Here is a 14,406-nt window from a genome sequence, read left to right on the forward strand (position 1 = left end):
GCCGCTGCTGCCGCCGCCGCCCAAGGACCCCGCCGCCGCGGCTGCCCGCTCGCCGCCTGGCGCCGCCCGCCCCGCAGGCGTCTGCCGCGGGCAGCCCGGAGCGAGGACCCCGGGCCACGTGCGCGGGACGGGGAGCGCCGCGGGTTCGAGACCCCGGCCGTGCCGCTCCCGCCGCGGGAGGGTAACCTCGGCCCACGGGGGACGGACCCACTCGCGCCCAGCTCCCCGAATGGGGCAGGCAGCCTCCAAGCCAACCCAAAGAGGTTTTTCTACAGCGAGGGCCTCCCCACTCCCAGTAGCTGCCAGACCGCCGCCGCTCAGCGCTAAGATCATCTCTCTCTTTTAATTTCCAACGCCCCTCCGTTCCCAATTATCATTTGGAAAAGAAACCCCGCCACACCACCGGCAAAGCCGCCCGCCTCCAGTCCGCACCCACGTCTGACCCCGGGGGAGCGCCTGCGGAGGCATCGCTTTCACACGGAACGTACGGTTACAGAGTTCACGCGTGGCCACAGAACAGAACGGGAGGTTTTTGGCGTCGCTGGAAAAGAACACGGCCAACACCAAGAACAAGTAATAGAGGGCCGGGGCGTCAGGCCACGCAGAAGAGACTGTGGCCTTCCCCCCCCAGGCAGAGGCTCAAAGCGGTAGTGCGGTGGAAAGTCTTAGAGAGTAAAGTCTTGAAAGGAAAAGACAGAACAAGGGATGGAAGGGAAGGTCGTAGGAGAGACTGCGGAGGTGGCGGCAATGCACTAAACGCGGTCTTGATGAAGGTGGCGAATCGCACAGACGCTCTGGAGCTCTGGCCGCTACCCCTGCGAGGCGTTTATCTCGCCCGTGACTGTAGGTCCTGGTTTTCTCAGTCCAGCGTGTCCTCCAGCTCCTCCTTCTGCTTTTTCCTCTCGGCAAGCCACCGCTGGATCTTCTCTTTAAGCTCTGCGTTTGGTCTGATCTGGTCCATAGTGAGGGGGCTCCGGTTGAAAGGATCCGTCTGGTCGCTGAAAGACAAAGCATCGAGGAGATTATTTGGACAGTCCCAGCGCTAGAAAGGGGAAAAAAAAAAAAAAAAAAAAGAAAAACAAGAGGAAGACAGGCCTGGAAGAGTCATTGGATACGTGAAACAGATCCCCCAAGAAGTATCAAAGCAAGAGGCCCGCGCTTCGTACCTGAGGAGGTGCCGGGCTATAGTCGACCGGTCCACGGTGACGCGGGAGGAGGGCAGTATCACGGGGTCCGACATCAGAGTGCTCATGATCGGATCCAGGAATTCATCGCAGGCGTCCGCGTACGTCTCCTCCTCCTGCTGCTGGCGGTCTGCAAGAGACTGGCGGGCACGCACGGCTTTCAGAGACTCCGTCTCCCAGTCCTTTCAAACCCAGGTTTGCTCCTAACTCGTAGCTAAAGCATTTACAGGTCCGTGCTGGCAGGGAGCCCTCCCGGCTGCCCCACCTGAGCCTCAGACGAAGCCCCGCTCCCAGAAACCCAGCTCCACATCAAAGACACAGTGATACACGGATGGAAAAGGACGCCAGGAACCAGTTCCACCTTTTTTTTTTTTTGAGCTTCAATTCACTCCAGTTCTCACCTTGATCCTCTCAGCCAGGTTACTGAAAGACACTATCATGTTGCCGGGCTTGTTGATTTTCTTCAGAACCCGAACGGTCTGGGCGAAGAGCATCGGTGAATAGGAGCGGCCGTCCTTGGGCACCGTGGCGCAGAAGTTCTCCTCATCCCTGGACCACGGGTTGAAAGAGAGCAAAGGTTTAAGAATCCACATTTATCGGGCTGCAGAACACAGTCCCCGCAACAGCTGCACTACCACAGCAAAGAACGCAAAGCTAGAGAAGAGCTCGGCCGTAATGAAGCATTTCTCCCGGGTCCTCTCCCAAGTGACCCGTGGTATGAATCGTAACTGCCATCGTGCTTAGCTGCCATCCCTGCTAGCTGGGTTGCAGCTGACTTCCCCGGGTAACAATCTTAATTTAGATGACGGAAGAGCACGGCACGCTTCCGAAAGGCCCGCTGAGGACTGCGGAAAGCACGCCGAGCAATTCCGTCAGCGCCGTTCCCAGAGGGGAGGCTCCCGCCCCGCGACGCAGTGGGCCGCGGGGCTCTGCTAGCCAGGATGTCCCCGGGACGGACGGCTCCCGCCACCCCGCACCGCCAGCTCTCCCTTGTCGCCTACCCGAGGTTTAGGTAGATGGTACAGATGTCAGACACGAGCTGCTGCGGCTTGAAGTCAAACTCGCTGAAGTCCTTGACTTTCAGAGCTCCCATTTTCGGGCCAACCAGGTGTTGCAGGAAGTAGTTGAGCATGGAGATGATGCGCTCGGCAAGGAAAGGATGCACGAACAGGGACTTAATTTCTGGAACAGAAACCAAAGGTTCCCTAAGCTCCACAGCAATCCCCTCCCGCTCCGACCACCCTGAAACCAAGCTCCCGCCCGCCCGCTCCCAGGCAGGGAGCGTCTCCAGGGAGGGCTTGCTCTCCTACCTGAGGTCAGGAAGGCCAGAGTGCCAATGGTTTCGTTGGACATGATGTTGTGGAAGCGCGCCAGCTGACCGAACATCTGCAGGCTCGACTCCTTCTCGCGGCGAGCCTCCTGGGACAGGCTGTCCCATTCGCCGCGGTCCTTCTCGATCTGCTGAACTTTAATCTTACTGAGGTACTGCAAAGAGACGGCAGGGAAGCGTGTGGGAGAACAGGCAGGTAAAACGGGCAACGACGGCTAAGCCAGACCTGTTCTGCACTGCTCCCGGCTGACAGAGGCCGAGTCGGGACGCGGAAGGTACAACAGAGCGCTTGAGGAGGCCTCTCACCACCACACACGTTGCACAAAACACAGAACATCATCCGTTTGGATGGCAAACCGTAGAAAGTCCAGAAACGTTCACAACCAGACGGGCAATATCCACGTCACCCGTCTCATCTGCCGGCCTCCCGACAACCAATTCTATGGCAGGCAAAAGCTCCCCCAAAAAAGCCCTTTCTAGCAGCAACAGGCAGCTCTGAAAGGTGCGGAGAGACAGTCGTCACGCACCAGGGACAAGGGTTCACCTGGCACTCGCCTTGTAAACCCAAAGGAGAGCTGCCTGGAGACAAAAGGCCTTTGTTAGGATAAAGCACCTGCGGAAAGGATTTGATAATCAAAACCCGCAGAGGTTGTTTAAAGCCTGGCTGCGTCCAGATTAGCAGCAGGCAGATTTCCTCGCAACTCCCCCAGGGCGCTCCACCCTAGATCTGAAAAAAAAAAAAAAAAGCCCCCTTTGCTCCTCTTCGTTCTGACCTGCCTCCCGAGACCGAAGGGAGGGAAGAGAGTGCCCCGCGTGCAGTGCCCCGGACCCCACCGCCCCTCTGCCCTCACCCCTTCTCCCAGGGCATCGGCCACACCAGCCTGGAACCGTTTCCTGCAAGTATCTACCGCACAGATTCGTCGGGCAGGAGCGGAGCAGAGCAAGCTGATACCGTTCTAGGGACGGGTGGTGGGTATCGCACCCCGCCGTCGTCAGGGGAGCGAGCGCCGTTGCTTGCGTGATGCCGACAGCACGCGCGGTCAGCCCTACCTGTATGGCTTCATCCAACAGGAAAATGGCATCGTTCATCAGCAAGTTAAGGAAGCGCAAGAAGAGAGGGGGGTTCATGGCCTCGAGGTTCTCTGAGGCGTAGTCAGCCAGAGCCTGCAAGGAGCGAGAGAACGGCGAGCGGTGTGGCACAGTCCCAACGGCAGGACGCAGGTTGGCGCGCTCCGTACATGCACTTAGATATGCGCCTCTTGCCTCACCTTTATGCTCTGCCGGTACGAATCTGTGCCCCACATGTACCTCAGGATGGGATACATGGGGCGGCGGTAGTTAAACTTCTGTTCAAACTGGTGCGGGTCGCCTAGACGTGAGCAGAAGCGAGAGCATTTCAGGTGGGCAGCGGGCACAGGCAGAGGCCGCTAACTCCTTGTCGCAGTTTGTTTGAAATAAACCCCCTGCTCCCGTACAGGTCAGTGGAATCCGCCACCAATTTCAACCCAGTCCAACCGATCCCACCTTAGAAGGCGGCGGGCGAGGACCTGCTCTAAGCATTGCCGAGCTGAAAAGCTTGAGCTCCAGAGATAGCTCAAGATTTCTAGACACGCAGTTCTGCACGAGCCAGAAGTTTGGAACGCTGGAATGCCGCCTGCCTAACGCAGCCGAGCAGCTAAACAAAGCGCACATAGATTCGTTTGTTTTCACCGACGTACTTCAAACCCCGGAGACATTCCACCTGCAAATGTTACAGAAGGAAGACGACTCTTCCCCTTTTCACGCTTACCGGTGAACTCGATATCCACAAAGACTTTGATAAGCGCCTCGGCAAGGTGGGCGGCGTTTTGGTAAGAGCAGAACACTCGCTTGCGATGAAACACGCTCGAGACGAGCGGGTTCTGGGCCTGATCTAAGTGAGGCATCACAGCTTCCAACACTTCTGCCAGCTTGGCTCGCAGATGAGGGTTTTTCATCCTGCAAGAGGAAACAACAAAGCCAATCCGGGATGGCCTGAGGGCCAGGGTGCGGGGACCGAACTGTTTGGGAAACGCTCCAGGAGCTGCGCCCATCCACGCAGGAGTGCCCGCTTGTTGCGGACCGTCTGTAAAGCCAACGCTGGCGTCCAGCGGCTCGCTCCGAATCAACCGGACTCGTCCCAGTTGTTTCCTTACTGCCCAGCAACTTGCTTCCTATTTACTCTGCAAGCCCAAAGCGCTTTGCCTGCTGAGCCTGCTGACCAGTACAAACCACGGAGGTGAGGGTATCGCTCTCCCCTGCTGCGCGCGCGGGGCAGAAGCCAAACGGCCTGCCCGAGGTCAGGCCGTCGGGTACTGCCAGGAAGAACTACAGCCTCCGCCTGCCGCGGCCAGCGCCGGGACAGCGGGAACAGCGAGAGCTGCCTACCACGGGACACCTCCGCCTGCTCCTGCCGCCCCGCCGTGAGTGCGCTCTGTTTACACGTGCGAGTACAAATGAACGAACAGCAGAAGTGTAGCGCGTGCGGCGGCGTCTTATCGGGAAGATCGATAAAACGACTCAATTTTGTTCAGTGCTCAGTTCCCGGAGCAGACTTCATAGAGATACTCCAAGCAGATCAATCCCAATAGCTTCCTTTAACAAGTACCAAAACGGCTCTAGCTGACGAGGCTCCTGCGTCATGCGACCCACCAAGTATTTAGACACCGAATCCCCTTCGTACCTCGCGCGAAGCCCACGTCCTTCGGGCAGGGCCTCGCTCACCGTGCCTCCTGTGGGCAGAATTTAGCTTTTCCCAAGAGACCACCCCACTCGCGGCTGGATAAACCGAGCCTCAAGACATCTCTGACAGCTTCCACTTGCTCGTTCCCCTCCGGGTGCTCTGCAGATAGGCACGCAGGGCTCGCACCCGGGGCTGTACGTACCTCTCCACATCGCCCATGAAAACGGTAACAAAGTGAAGGACGTGCTCCAGAGAATCGGCGGAAGTCTCCAAGATGTCATCAGCGAAACGCCGCAGGAAAATGAAGAAGTCGCCCAAATTATCGGCAAAGAACTCTGCAAACGGAGATTGCACGTGAGCTCCTCCTCGGGCAGCTCATTTCGCCCTTTTCTAGCCTCCCGTCTAGTCTCCCCTCATCGCCCCGATTCTGATTAAAGTTTCGGGAACTAACTAGCTGTATCAGGACACCGCAGTCGCGAAGGATGCCCGGCCTGATGGAATTAGTAACGCACAGGATTCACTTCACCTCTCTCGGAAGTCACGTCGCTTACGGGGTGAAACCCAGCAGCTGTCTGCTGACCGTACACACTGTTACACAAAAAAAACCCCCAAACACCCAAGGGAAGAGAATCTCTAGGCAACAGAAACCGCGAGGAGGATTTTGCGCACGGAGAGAACGGTAAATCGGTACGGTATTTGGTGAAACTTTGCGACTTGGCCGCGAGTGGGATCTTTAAAAGGTCGGCAGCGTCAACACCCTAAGTACTTCCCCTCAAGAAGCCCCGTGTTTTAAAAGAGCGACCCTCTTCAAAGAGAATATTCTGCAGAAAGAAAGACGCCGTCAGTTGTAGCACTGTGTCCTGCCCTGGACAGAAGAGTGCTTCCTCGGGCAGCTCTCCCAGGGCTCATCCAGATGGTACCAGCATTATCGCCTGTGAGGTGAACTCGGAGGTCCCAGCTTTCTTTGGAGCTTCTGACCTCGCTGCTGACAGTTTGAAGTTGTGGCTGACCTTCCCTACGCTTCCTCGCACACTCTGGAACCCTTCTTTTCAAGGGCAGAACGCCCTTTCAGCGTCTCAGTGAAGAGGAAACCCAGGTGCCACGAACAGCCTAAGGAATCGGGCCGCGTACGCCTAACTACCCTCAACGCCGTACTACGCGAGTAGCTCGAGGCTTGGACGGTTAATTGCGGCGGGCGGACGGACAGACCGCCAGCAGGACAAGCGGCTTCACCTGGCACGTAGGCCAACGCGCTGTTTTCCACCTCCGGCAGCGGGAAGGTCAGCTCTAGCGGCTCCGTCCCGCGGTTTCCCAGGGCCAGCTGCACCAGCAGAACCGCCATGGAGACCTGCAGATTCAGGCAGTTCTGCAGCATCTGCGGCTCCGTCATCGCCGTCTTGGTGGAGAGATAGATGGTCATCAGGCGCTCGAACTGCTCCCTGAGGCTGTCGGCAGCGGGGCTGGAGCTCTGCTGAGCTTCTCGCCACGCTACTTGCAGGCGGTGAAGGCTTTGGTTTATCTTTACCATCTGGTCGTGCAACCTACCCGGAAAACAAGGCAAGGAGGAGATGAGACAAGACGTACAGACTGCCCGAGCAACACGCAAGCTAGCGCGCGCTTTTATCCTGCTTGAGTTTTGTGTGGATAATCTATCTGGGGTGCCGGCAACAGGAAGCCTTTAGAGGAACGCGAGCCAGGGCTTGGGAGGATACCAGACCCCGCCGAGGAACCGCAGCAGCCCGCAGAGCGGTCCGGAAAACCGAGGGCTGCTGCGAAGCCCTCCGCAGGGGCGCGGGCAGCGAGCCGGCGCAGCTGCGAGCCCCCTGAGGTTACCTAGGTCAGGGATCCGGCAAGCCCGAGAGGCGCCGGCGAGGTGACTTTTTCAGTTTCCCAGCAACAAGGCACTCGCCTAACTTTTTCATCCATTTCTATATTTAGAGCATAAACCAGAAGGGGACGGTGCTTGGATCAGCGGTGACCTCACAGTATCCAGGCAACGATTTGCAGAGGGAAGCTGAGAAAAAGAGCGCGTTCTGGTGTCCAGAAAACCCTTTCCTGGAAACGGACAGCTACCTCGCGTTTCTGCTTCACGTACAATCCCTTTACTGGGGCGGTTCGGAGAGCTCGCAGCGGGCAGGTGCTCTGCCGCCGAGATGCTTTCTAGTAGAGAAGCGAGACGCCAGCGGCCCGTTCCCCCGAGGAGAGGGGGGAACCGAACGACCCACGGACACCCAGCACGTGGCTGTTAACGGTTCTATAAATAACGGGGAGCCCGTAAGACCGTTAGCACGGACTGTGAGCGCCAGCGAACAAAGTTTCTTTCCGAAATCGGTCGGCCTGAGGCTCAAACGTCAGTCGAGACGTGTAGTGAAAGGTACTTGGCAGCTCGACTGGCCTACTCTGGCTTCCGAGTATTTACTAAAAACGTACGTGGCCAGACACGGGCGGAAAACGGCACTGGGGGCGATGGGAGAGCAGCTACCTGTGAAATCCCAAGTGCAGGGTGTACTGCGTGAGGACCAGGTTCTCCGTCACCAGATTGTAGCTGTTCGCAAACTCCGGCTCTTGCTCGCTCAGGGCGGGTATCAAGCACGTTTCTTTCTCCAAACCTGGAACGAAAAGCACCTCTGCGTCAAGTCCTACCCAGCAGCGCTGGGGAGGGGAGGGCTCAAGGGGGCCCCTGCTGAAGACAGGGAACGACTGCTGGCGATGCTAGGCAGCGTTTTACTTGCGTTCAGCTCTCCCCGTGCTCCCCTCTAGTCACGCCTTTGCCTGTCCCGTGACTGGCACGCGTTGAGAGGGCGCTACTGGGAGAGGTAAGGCCCTGCGGGGATCCCCTTTCTCATTCCCTTGCTGCCCCGAGGTTTGGGCGTACCTTTCATGTGCACGTTCTTACTCCTCCTCTCCTCTTCGTTCAGCTCCTTCAGGGCGCAGTAGGTAGGGTTGAAGGTTAGCAGCCTCGGAGATTTTGGTTTGCAGAAGGGCTGGCACAGCTTCAGGAGGGCAGCTCCCAAGTTGAGGAAGAAGGCGTCCGAGGCGTACATCTGGAAGAAGATCTCCGGCATCTGGTTCGCCCAAATTTTGGTGCGGCCCGCGTTCGCGTGGAGGCAGTTTCCCAGCCAGGAGAGAATCCTGTGCTTCGTCTCTGGAGACAACTGCAACAGGTTCTTCAGCATCTGGTAGATCTTCTCGTGGAACTGGGCCATAAACTGTTAGCGGGGAACAGAACGCGGTCGAGGGAGTCACTGGCGGGATCGCGCTTTTGCCTCTCCCGTCGTTAAGGCTCTGGGAGCTCTCCCGGCTCCGGACCGCATCCTGCTCTTCAAGGGCAGGGCTTTCAAAGAAAACCACGGCCGGGACACCTCTATTAGTCACCCGTCAGACACGCACATTACGAGCGGGTCACAGCCCGAGGCCGGCAGCTAAGAATAACGAGGTACGTTCTCGAAAGCGTGGTCGAGAGCAAGTCGTTCCCGTGGGGAGTAAAACCGAAATTCTTTACGCGTTTTTGGCAGCAACAGTAACCCTGAAAGAAGGGGCGACTGGGAAAGCCCCTCTCTGCGACCTCTGCTGCACCCCAGTTTACTCCCGTATCGATACCCTGCGTTCTGCTGCTTCCCTCCTTCTGAAACATTCCTAGCACCGCTCCCCTGAGGAGGGAAGCTACTTACTTACTTTCATAATGAGAGAGGACGTTGCCTGTCACTTTCTCTGCCGGGGAGTCAATTAGCCTCTTAATTACAGGACAGGTACTGAAAACTATTTCCCGGTGATTACAACGCCTAAGGTAGATTACCTTCGCGTAGCACCTCAACTTAACGGTGCTGGTATCTGCTCCACGAGCACCACCCTACCCTTTCCCCGAAGCTCAGACAACCACTTCGATAAAAGGCGACTTGCTCGACACAAAGACTCGGGCGACAACAACCCGAGGAAGCGGGCGAAACCGTTCGCCACGCGGCAGCGCGAGAATCCAAAGCGGTTTCGCGACCCGCTTAGTCACGAGGCGGATTATTACAGAGCCAGCGGCGGAACTAAAGGCCCGGCGTCGCGTCTTTAACCCTCAGGCAACGAGAGGCGGCTAAGGCACGGGGGGAAGCGGGACTGCCAGGCTTCAGCCCACCTGATGGATGTTGGATTCCTGCACTTTGATCTCTTGCGGGCTGGATCGGGATGGATTCAGAAAATAGCCGTGGTTCTCCACTACGCCGGGGGTCTTCAACAAGCAGGAGATGTTCAGAATGGCGCCTAGCAAAGTCTTCTGGTACATCTGTCCGTTGCTGGGGTCCTTGGGCTGGATGTAGCCTGCAAAAACCTAGGGAACGCAGCAGGACGTGCTGACAGTTATATAAAATCCGAGTGAAAAGAGATAAAAACCAAACCAACCCACAAACTGTCGGGTTTGGGACAGGCTGTCAGAAAGGAGGAGGGGTAAGAGCACGCACACAAGGCCTTGTTACGCTGTACCGTTGGTTCGACCGCTACAGATCAGGTCCTGTGAAACGTGCCCCTCCTGCGAGCAGAGCCCGCGAGGAGCTCTGGATCGGGCCGAGGCACCCACCTTTGCTACGTCCTTCTGCTTCGTGAAGTAGAGGAGCACATCGAGGTACGTGTACAGCAGGATCTGGCAGAGGTCCAGCTCCTTGATTCTGCCCAAGAGGATATCAAACACGGGAACCATGACCTCCCCGAACGTCCGCACCTCCTCGTCCATCGTTAAGGCTTCTATGACCTCCTCGAGAAACTCGGTCGTGTCTTCAAAGTCTAGCGAGGGAAGCACGGCTGTTACTCACGATACTCCAAGCGGCCGAACCTCCGCGCCGCCACCTAAACGCGGCCCGCCCTCTTAGCGCCGAGGGGAGCCAAAGCTTCACCCGACTCCGCGCCGCTCTGCCCGCAAGCTCGACGCGAAGGGCAGCCTCGCAGCGCTGAGCTAGCGCCGCAAAAACCGGCCGGACTTACGCGCCCCTCTCAGCGCCTCCAGCATCAGGTCCACCAGCTGCTCGTACACGTTCTGGTTGACGTAAATCTCCGGGGTGAGGAGGACAGTGCGAGTGTTCGACACGGTCAGGTTCCGGCAGCGCACGGCGAAGGGCAGCAGGTTCTCCGGGACCTTGGTTATCTGCGCAAGGAGAACGAGACAGAGCTGGGGCCCCGGCACCCGCTTCCGGCCGTTAACGCCTCAGCTCGGTCACCTCGGAGCAGAAAGCTGGGTGACAAAGCTGCCCTCTTCCTCGGAAGCCCCTGCCCACCTCTTCTCTTGCCCTCTGGAAACAGGCGTAGAGGTAGCGCAGAATCTGTCTCTCCCCCGCGTCCCGGTCGGCGGAGAGGTTCTGCGTGCTGGCGGAGGTCATGTAAATCAGGTGGTTCCCAGGCTCCTGCAGCAGCAAGCGGGTGAACAGGGCCTAGGCACCAGCAAAGACAGGCGGGAAGTGAAACGGCCCCGGCAGAGAGACAATATCCCCCCGAGAAAGAAGCCCTGCGTCGCCACGGGCTAAATTATTTCTGCCCGGAAGAGCTCCCTCTTGTCCCTCATTAATTAACAGAGCACTACACCGAGAGCCCTCAGGCTTGCTCCTCTGCCAGACAAACAATTTCTCCTTTAACACCGACGTCGCTCCTAATGGAAGTTATTTTCACTGGAAAACCCGCCAAAAAGTTACTGTCGTTACGCTGAGCGCGTGCGTAACGCCGACCAAAGCTCCGTTCGGTAGCGTAAAAGGCGGCACGCTGCAACACTTGCCTCCCGCAGCCACGCACGAGTCTTCCCCCTCGCCGAGTTCGTTCCCCTCCCCATCCCCAGCCGATCTGCACGGCAGCCAGCTCCCGCAGCCTCCAGGAGGAGGAGGAGGAGGAGGAAGGGCTCGAAGCGGCAAATTCTAAACGTTTCTCAGCCTCGTACCCCCAAAACCCCGTGGCCGTTTCCGGCAGAGCTGCACCCGGCAGCTCCACGCTAGGCTTCGGCGAACAGGCTGCGTTCGGGATGCGTCGCGGGGAAATAAACTCCATTCCGGTCGCCAAAGTAAGCGGAAGGCCCGAGGCGGGCGGCCCTACCTGCTCGACGTTGTCCATGTCCAGCCAGTCCTGGTCGTCCAGGTCCGCGGCCATTTCTTCCAGATAGACGCAGCGCGCGGGGATCCCATTCCCGCTCTTCATGCTGGGGTCGCCTGGGAAAGACGCGGAGCGACCCCGTTTCACCCAAACGGATGGAGAACGTGCCGGCAGGCGGGGGAACCTGCAGGCAGGGCCCTGCCCGTGGCGAGCCGCTGCGCCGAGGCACGTTTCCCCCCTCCCGGCATTCCCTTCCAATTTCGGACGGAGCCGGCAAGCTCTGCCCAGCGCCAGGGAGTTCCCCCAGCCTGTAACCACCCCCCGCCCCGGGTTCCCGGTGCGGAGGAGGGTTCCCAGCGTGGAGGAGGGCTCCCAGCGCTCACTGTTGTCGAGGGTGATGAGGAAGATCCTCTGGATCATGTGGTTGATGTTGAGCTGCTCGCACAGCTCCCGCTGCGAGCGGAAGGAGCGGCTGATCTCGGCCACCGAGTAGTCGCAGTCGTCCAGGCTCTCGGAGACGCTGTTGTCGGAGTCATCTTGGCTGACCGAAGTCTCGTCGCCTGTAAAACACAGCTCCTCAGCGTCCCGGCGGGGGAAGCCTCGCCTCCGCCGTGAGGGGCCGGTGCCCCGCCGGTGCCCCCCACCGACCTGTCAGCTGCCGCAGCTGCTGCTGCTTCTGGACGGCGGCGAAGTGCTTGGCGTCGGCGATGGAGCCGAAGAGGGCGGCGAAGGGGTTGCTGGAGATGCTGTTGTTGTTCTCCTGGTCGGTCATCTCCCCTCAGGGCCGCGCCATGCGGGGCTGGGGGACCGGGGCAGGGCTACGGGGAGAGCCGCCGTCAGGGCCCGGACCACGCCGGGCAGCGCTGCCGGGGCCCCGACCCGCTCTCCCCGGGGGGCGGCGGGGCCAGCCGGTTCGGTGACGAGGTCGCCAGCCGGTGCCGCGGCCCGCTCGGCGCTTACCGGGTCCGGCGCGCTCGCCTGCCGCCGCCGCCGCCGCCAGACAGCACTGCGCGTCACCGGGTCGCACCACAATAGACGTCACCGCCAGGCGCCGGAAACGGGGAGGGGAGGCGGGTCTCTTTTGAAGGGACGACCCAGTGCGGCAGCGACCCCTGGCGGCGGGGAGGAGCGAGCGCCCGCCTACCGGCCCCGCGGGGACGCGGACACGGGTGGGGACGCGGACACGGGTGGGGGACGCGGACAGCAGAGTCCCGCGCGGACCACCGCGTATTGCTGTGACCCGCGGGATAACGGGGCCCGCGCTGGTTTATCGGCAGAGCGGCCGCATTGGCATACTGATGACACGCAAAGCCGCGTGATTAACATGCAAAACATGTAAATTAACATGCAAAACATATAAATTATCATGCAAATCGGCTAGTTAATACGCAGGTCGGCGCGTGACGCGGTTGCGTGCAGAAACACCTGTTTGCAGTTGTATAAAGATAGCAAAGCACACATAATTTTTAAAATTTTTTAATTTTTTTTATTTTTTGGGGGTTTTGGGGTTTTTTTTTTGGGGGGGTGTCTGCTGTTATGTCAGAAAGCATCTCTCGATACGTGGACGTGTGTGGGGGCGCAGAAAATCGGCGGACGCCTTCGTCCGATGCTAAGCATCGTGGCCACAACCGCGGGGGGGCCAAGGTGACGGGGAGCCCCGCAGGGCGATGGCGCGGGCACTTTAACAAAGTCAAATTCCTTTAATAAAGGAAAAAAGAGAAAGGCGGCAGCAAAGGAAACCGAAAAGGAATTTTTTGGTTTTGTTTTTTTTTTTTTTGTTTTTTTTAATCTTCTTCCCATCATACGATGGTCGCAGAGCCCGGCACTGATGGGGGGGCTGGCGTGGGGGAAGGAGATGCCACCCTCAGTTCATCCAAACTTTTATGGATGTATTTTATATATATATATATATATATATAAAAAGGCCGCATCACCCCCCCCGTTCCCTGGGTGGCAGGCCGCCCTCGGGTGCCCCCCACGCGGCGGGGGCACCCCCTGCGCAGGAGCGGACACTGACGCGCCTAATGCTATTACGTTAATTCTACTGATGTAATTAATTTAATTCTATTAATTTAATTCTATTAATTTAATTTTATTAATAATTTAACTCTATTAATTTAATTCTATTAATTTAATTCTATCAAACCGTGTCCTCGCCTCGGGCAGCACCGGCCGGGTGCGACGTTTTTGTGATGGGGGGGGTCCCGTGGCAACGTGTGGGGCTGGGGGGGGCGGTTTGGGGGTGTTTTGGGGGCGCTGTCTGGGTCGGTGGGGAGGTGGGGGGGGGTCCTGGAGCCACTTTTGGGGGGGGAGGGGGAGAATGGGGGGGGGGGGAACAGTTGCGACAGTGGGGGGGGGGAGTGGGGTCACAGCCCCTGGGCCCGGCGGGTCTCTGGGGATCCCGGCGTCGCCTGCCCCGGGCGGGGCCTCGGCTCCGGTGGGGTACCGGGGCGGGGGGAGGAGGGGGGGTCCCGAGGAGGCCGCGCCATACCGACCACCCCCCCCTTCCCGGACTACAACTCCCGGCGTGCCGCGGGGCGCTACGGCAGCGCGCGGGGCCCAACCGTCCTCGGCGGCCGGCCAGCTGCCAGTCAGCGCGGCGGGGCGGGGCCAACGGCGGCCGAGCCAATGGAGCGGGGCGGGGCGGGGCGAGCCGCTTATAAAAGCCCCCCCCGCGCTCGCAGACGCCCTCCGGCCGCGGGAGCGGCCGCGGTGCGGTGGGTCCTGCGCTGGTTCCCCCGGGATGCTCTGTTACTGGGGGGGCTGGGATAAAGGAGTGGGGTGCAGGAGCGGTTCCCCGCCAGCCTGGGCTCCTGGCTCCCGCCGAGCGGCCGGCCCCAGCCCCTCCCGGCCCTCCCCTCCCCGTGCTGCGCCGCAGCCATCCCATTCTGGCGCCCGAGCCACCCCTGCCAAGCGTCCTACAAACAAAACAAACGCTGCCGACTGGTTTGTGTAGTGGTGTTTTTGGTTTGTTTGTTTTTTTTAATTAAAGAGACTTTACTCAGCCGTTGGTCTCGTGTTCCTCGTCGCAAGAGAACAGCTTGGAGAAAAGGATGCCACGCGGCTGCCGCGGTGCGGGCCGGGAGGGCTCAGCCCCGCGGAGGGAGGGTGGGTGGCCTATGGCACTGTCGGCGCGGGAC

General features: G+C 59.2%; 1 protein-coding gene across 2 annotated transcripts; it reads right to left on the reverse strand.

Moving 5' to 3' along the window:
• Positions 1-324: 324 nt before the first annotated feature.
• UBE4A (ubiquitination factor E4A) lies at positions 325-12,051 on the reverse strand. Of its 2 annotated transcripts, none has more exons than XM_050910982.1 (19): positions 11,915-12,051; positions 11,650-11,826; positions 11,270-11,382; positions 10,468-10,620; positions 10,178-10,337; positions 9,777-9,979; positions 9,339-9,530; positions 8,091-8,424; positions 7,698-7,824; positions 6,449-6,756; positions 5,418-5,550; positions 4,304-4,491; positions 3,783-3,883; positions 3,565-3,678; positions 2,495-2,669; positions 2,186-2,366; positions 1,586-1,733; positions 1,167-1,324; positions 325-998 (listed from the first exon to the last, which is right to left on the reverse strand). In XM_050910982.1, the coding sequence occupies exons 1-19, from the start codon at positions 12,036-12,038 to the stop codon at positions 860-862; spliced, it is 3,228 nt and encodes a 1,075-aa protein (XP_050766939.1). In that variant the 5' UTR covers positions 12,039-12,051; the 3' UTR covers positions 325-859. The 2 variants fall into 2 exon arrangements, with proteins under 2 accessions (XP_050766939.1, XP_050766938.1); XM_050910981.1 differs by having other exon boundaries at positions 9,777-10,003; positions 10,169-10,337.
• Positions 12,052-14,406: the final 2,355 nt, after the last annotated feature.

The sequence above is a fragment of the Gymnogyps californianus genome, chromosome 25 (genome assembly GCF_018139145.2).
Source record: "Gymnogyps californianus isolate 813 chromosome 25, ASM1813914v2, whole genome shotgun sequence".
Taxonomy (NCBI): domain Eukaryota; kingdom Metazoa; phylum Chordata; class Aves; order Accipitriformes; family Cathartidae; genus Gymnogyps; species Gymnogyps californianus.

What these genes read in the sequence shown, in the direction of transcription:
- UBE4A (XM_050910981.1), bottom strand. Translation starts at nt 12,038, where the DNA reads ATGACCGACCAGGAGAACAACAACAGCATCTCCAGCAACCCCTTCGCC. An exon ending in CGTACCGGCAGAGCATAAAG is followed by an intron (nt 3,679 to 3,782) that starts GTGAGGCAAGAG and finishes CGCTCCTTGCAG; the next exon opens with GCTCTGGCTGACTACGCCTC. An exon ending in ACCATCTACCTAAACCTCGG is followed by an intron (nt 1,734 to 2,185) that starts GTAGGCGACAAG and finishes CCCGTGGTCCAG; the next exon opens with GGATGAGGAGAACTTCTGCG.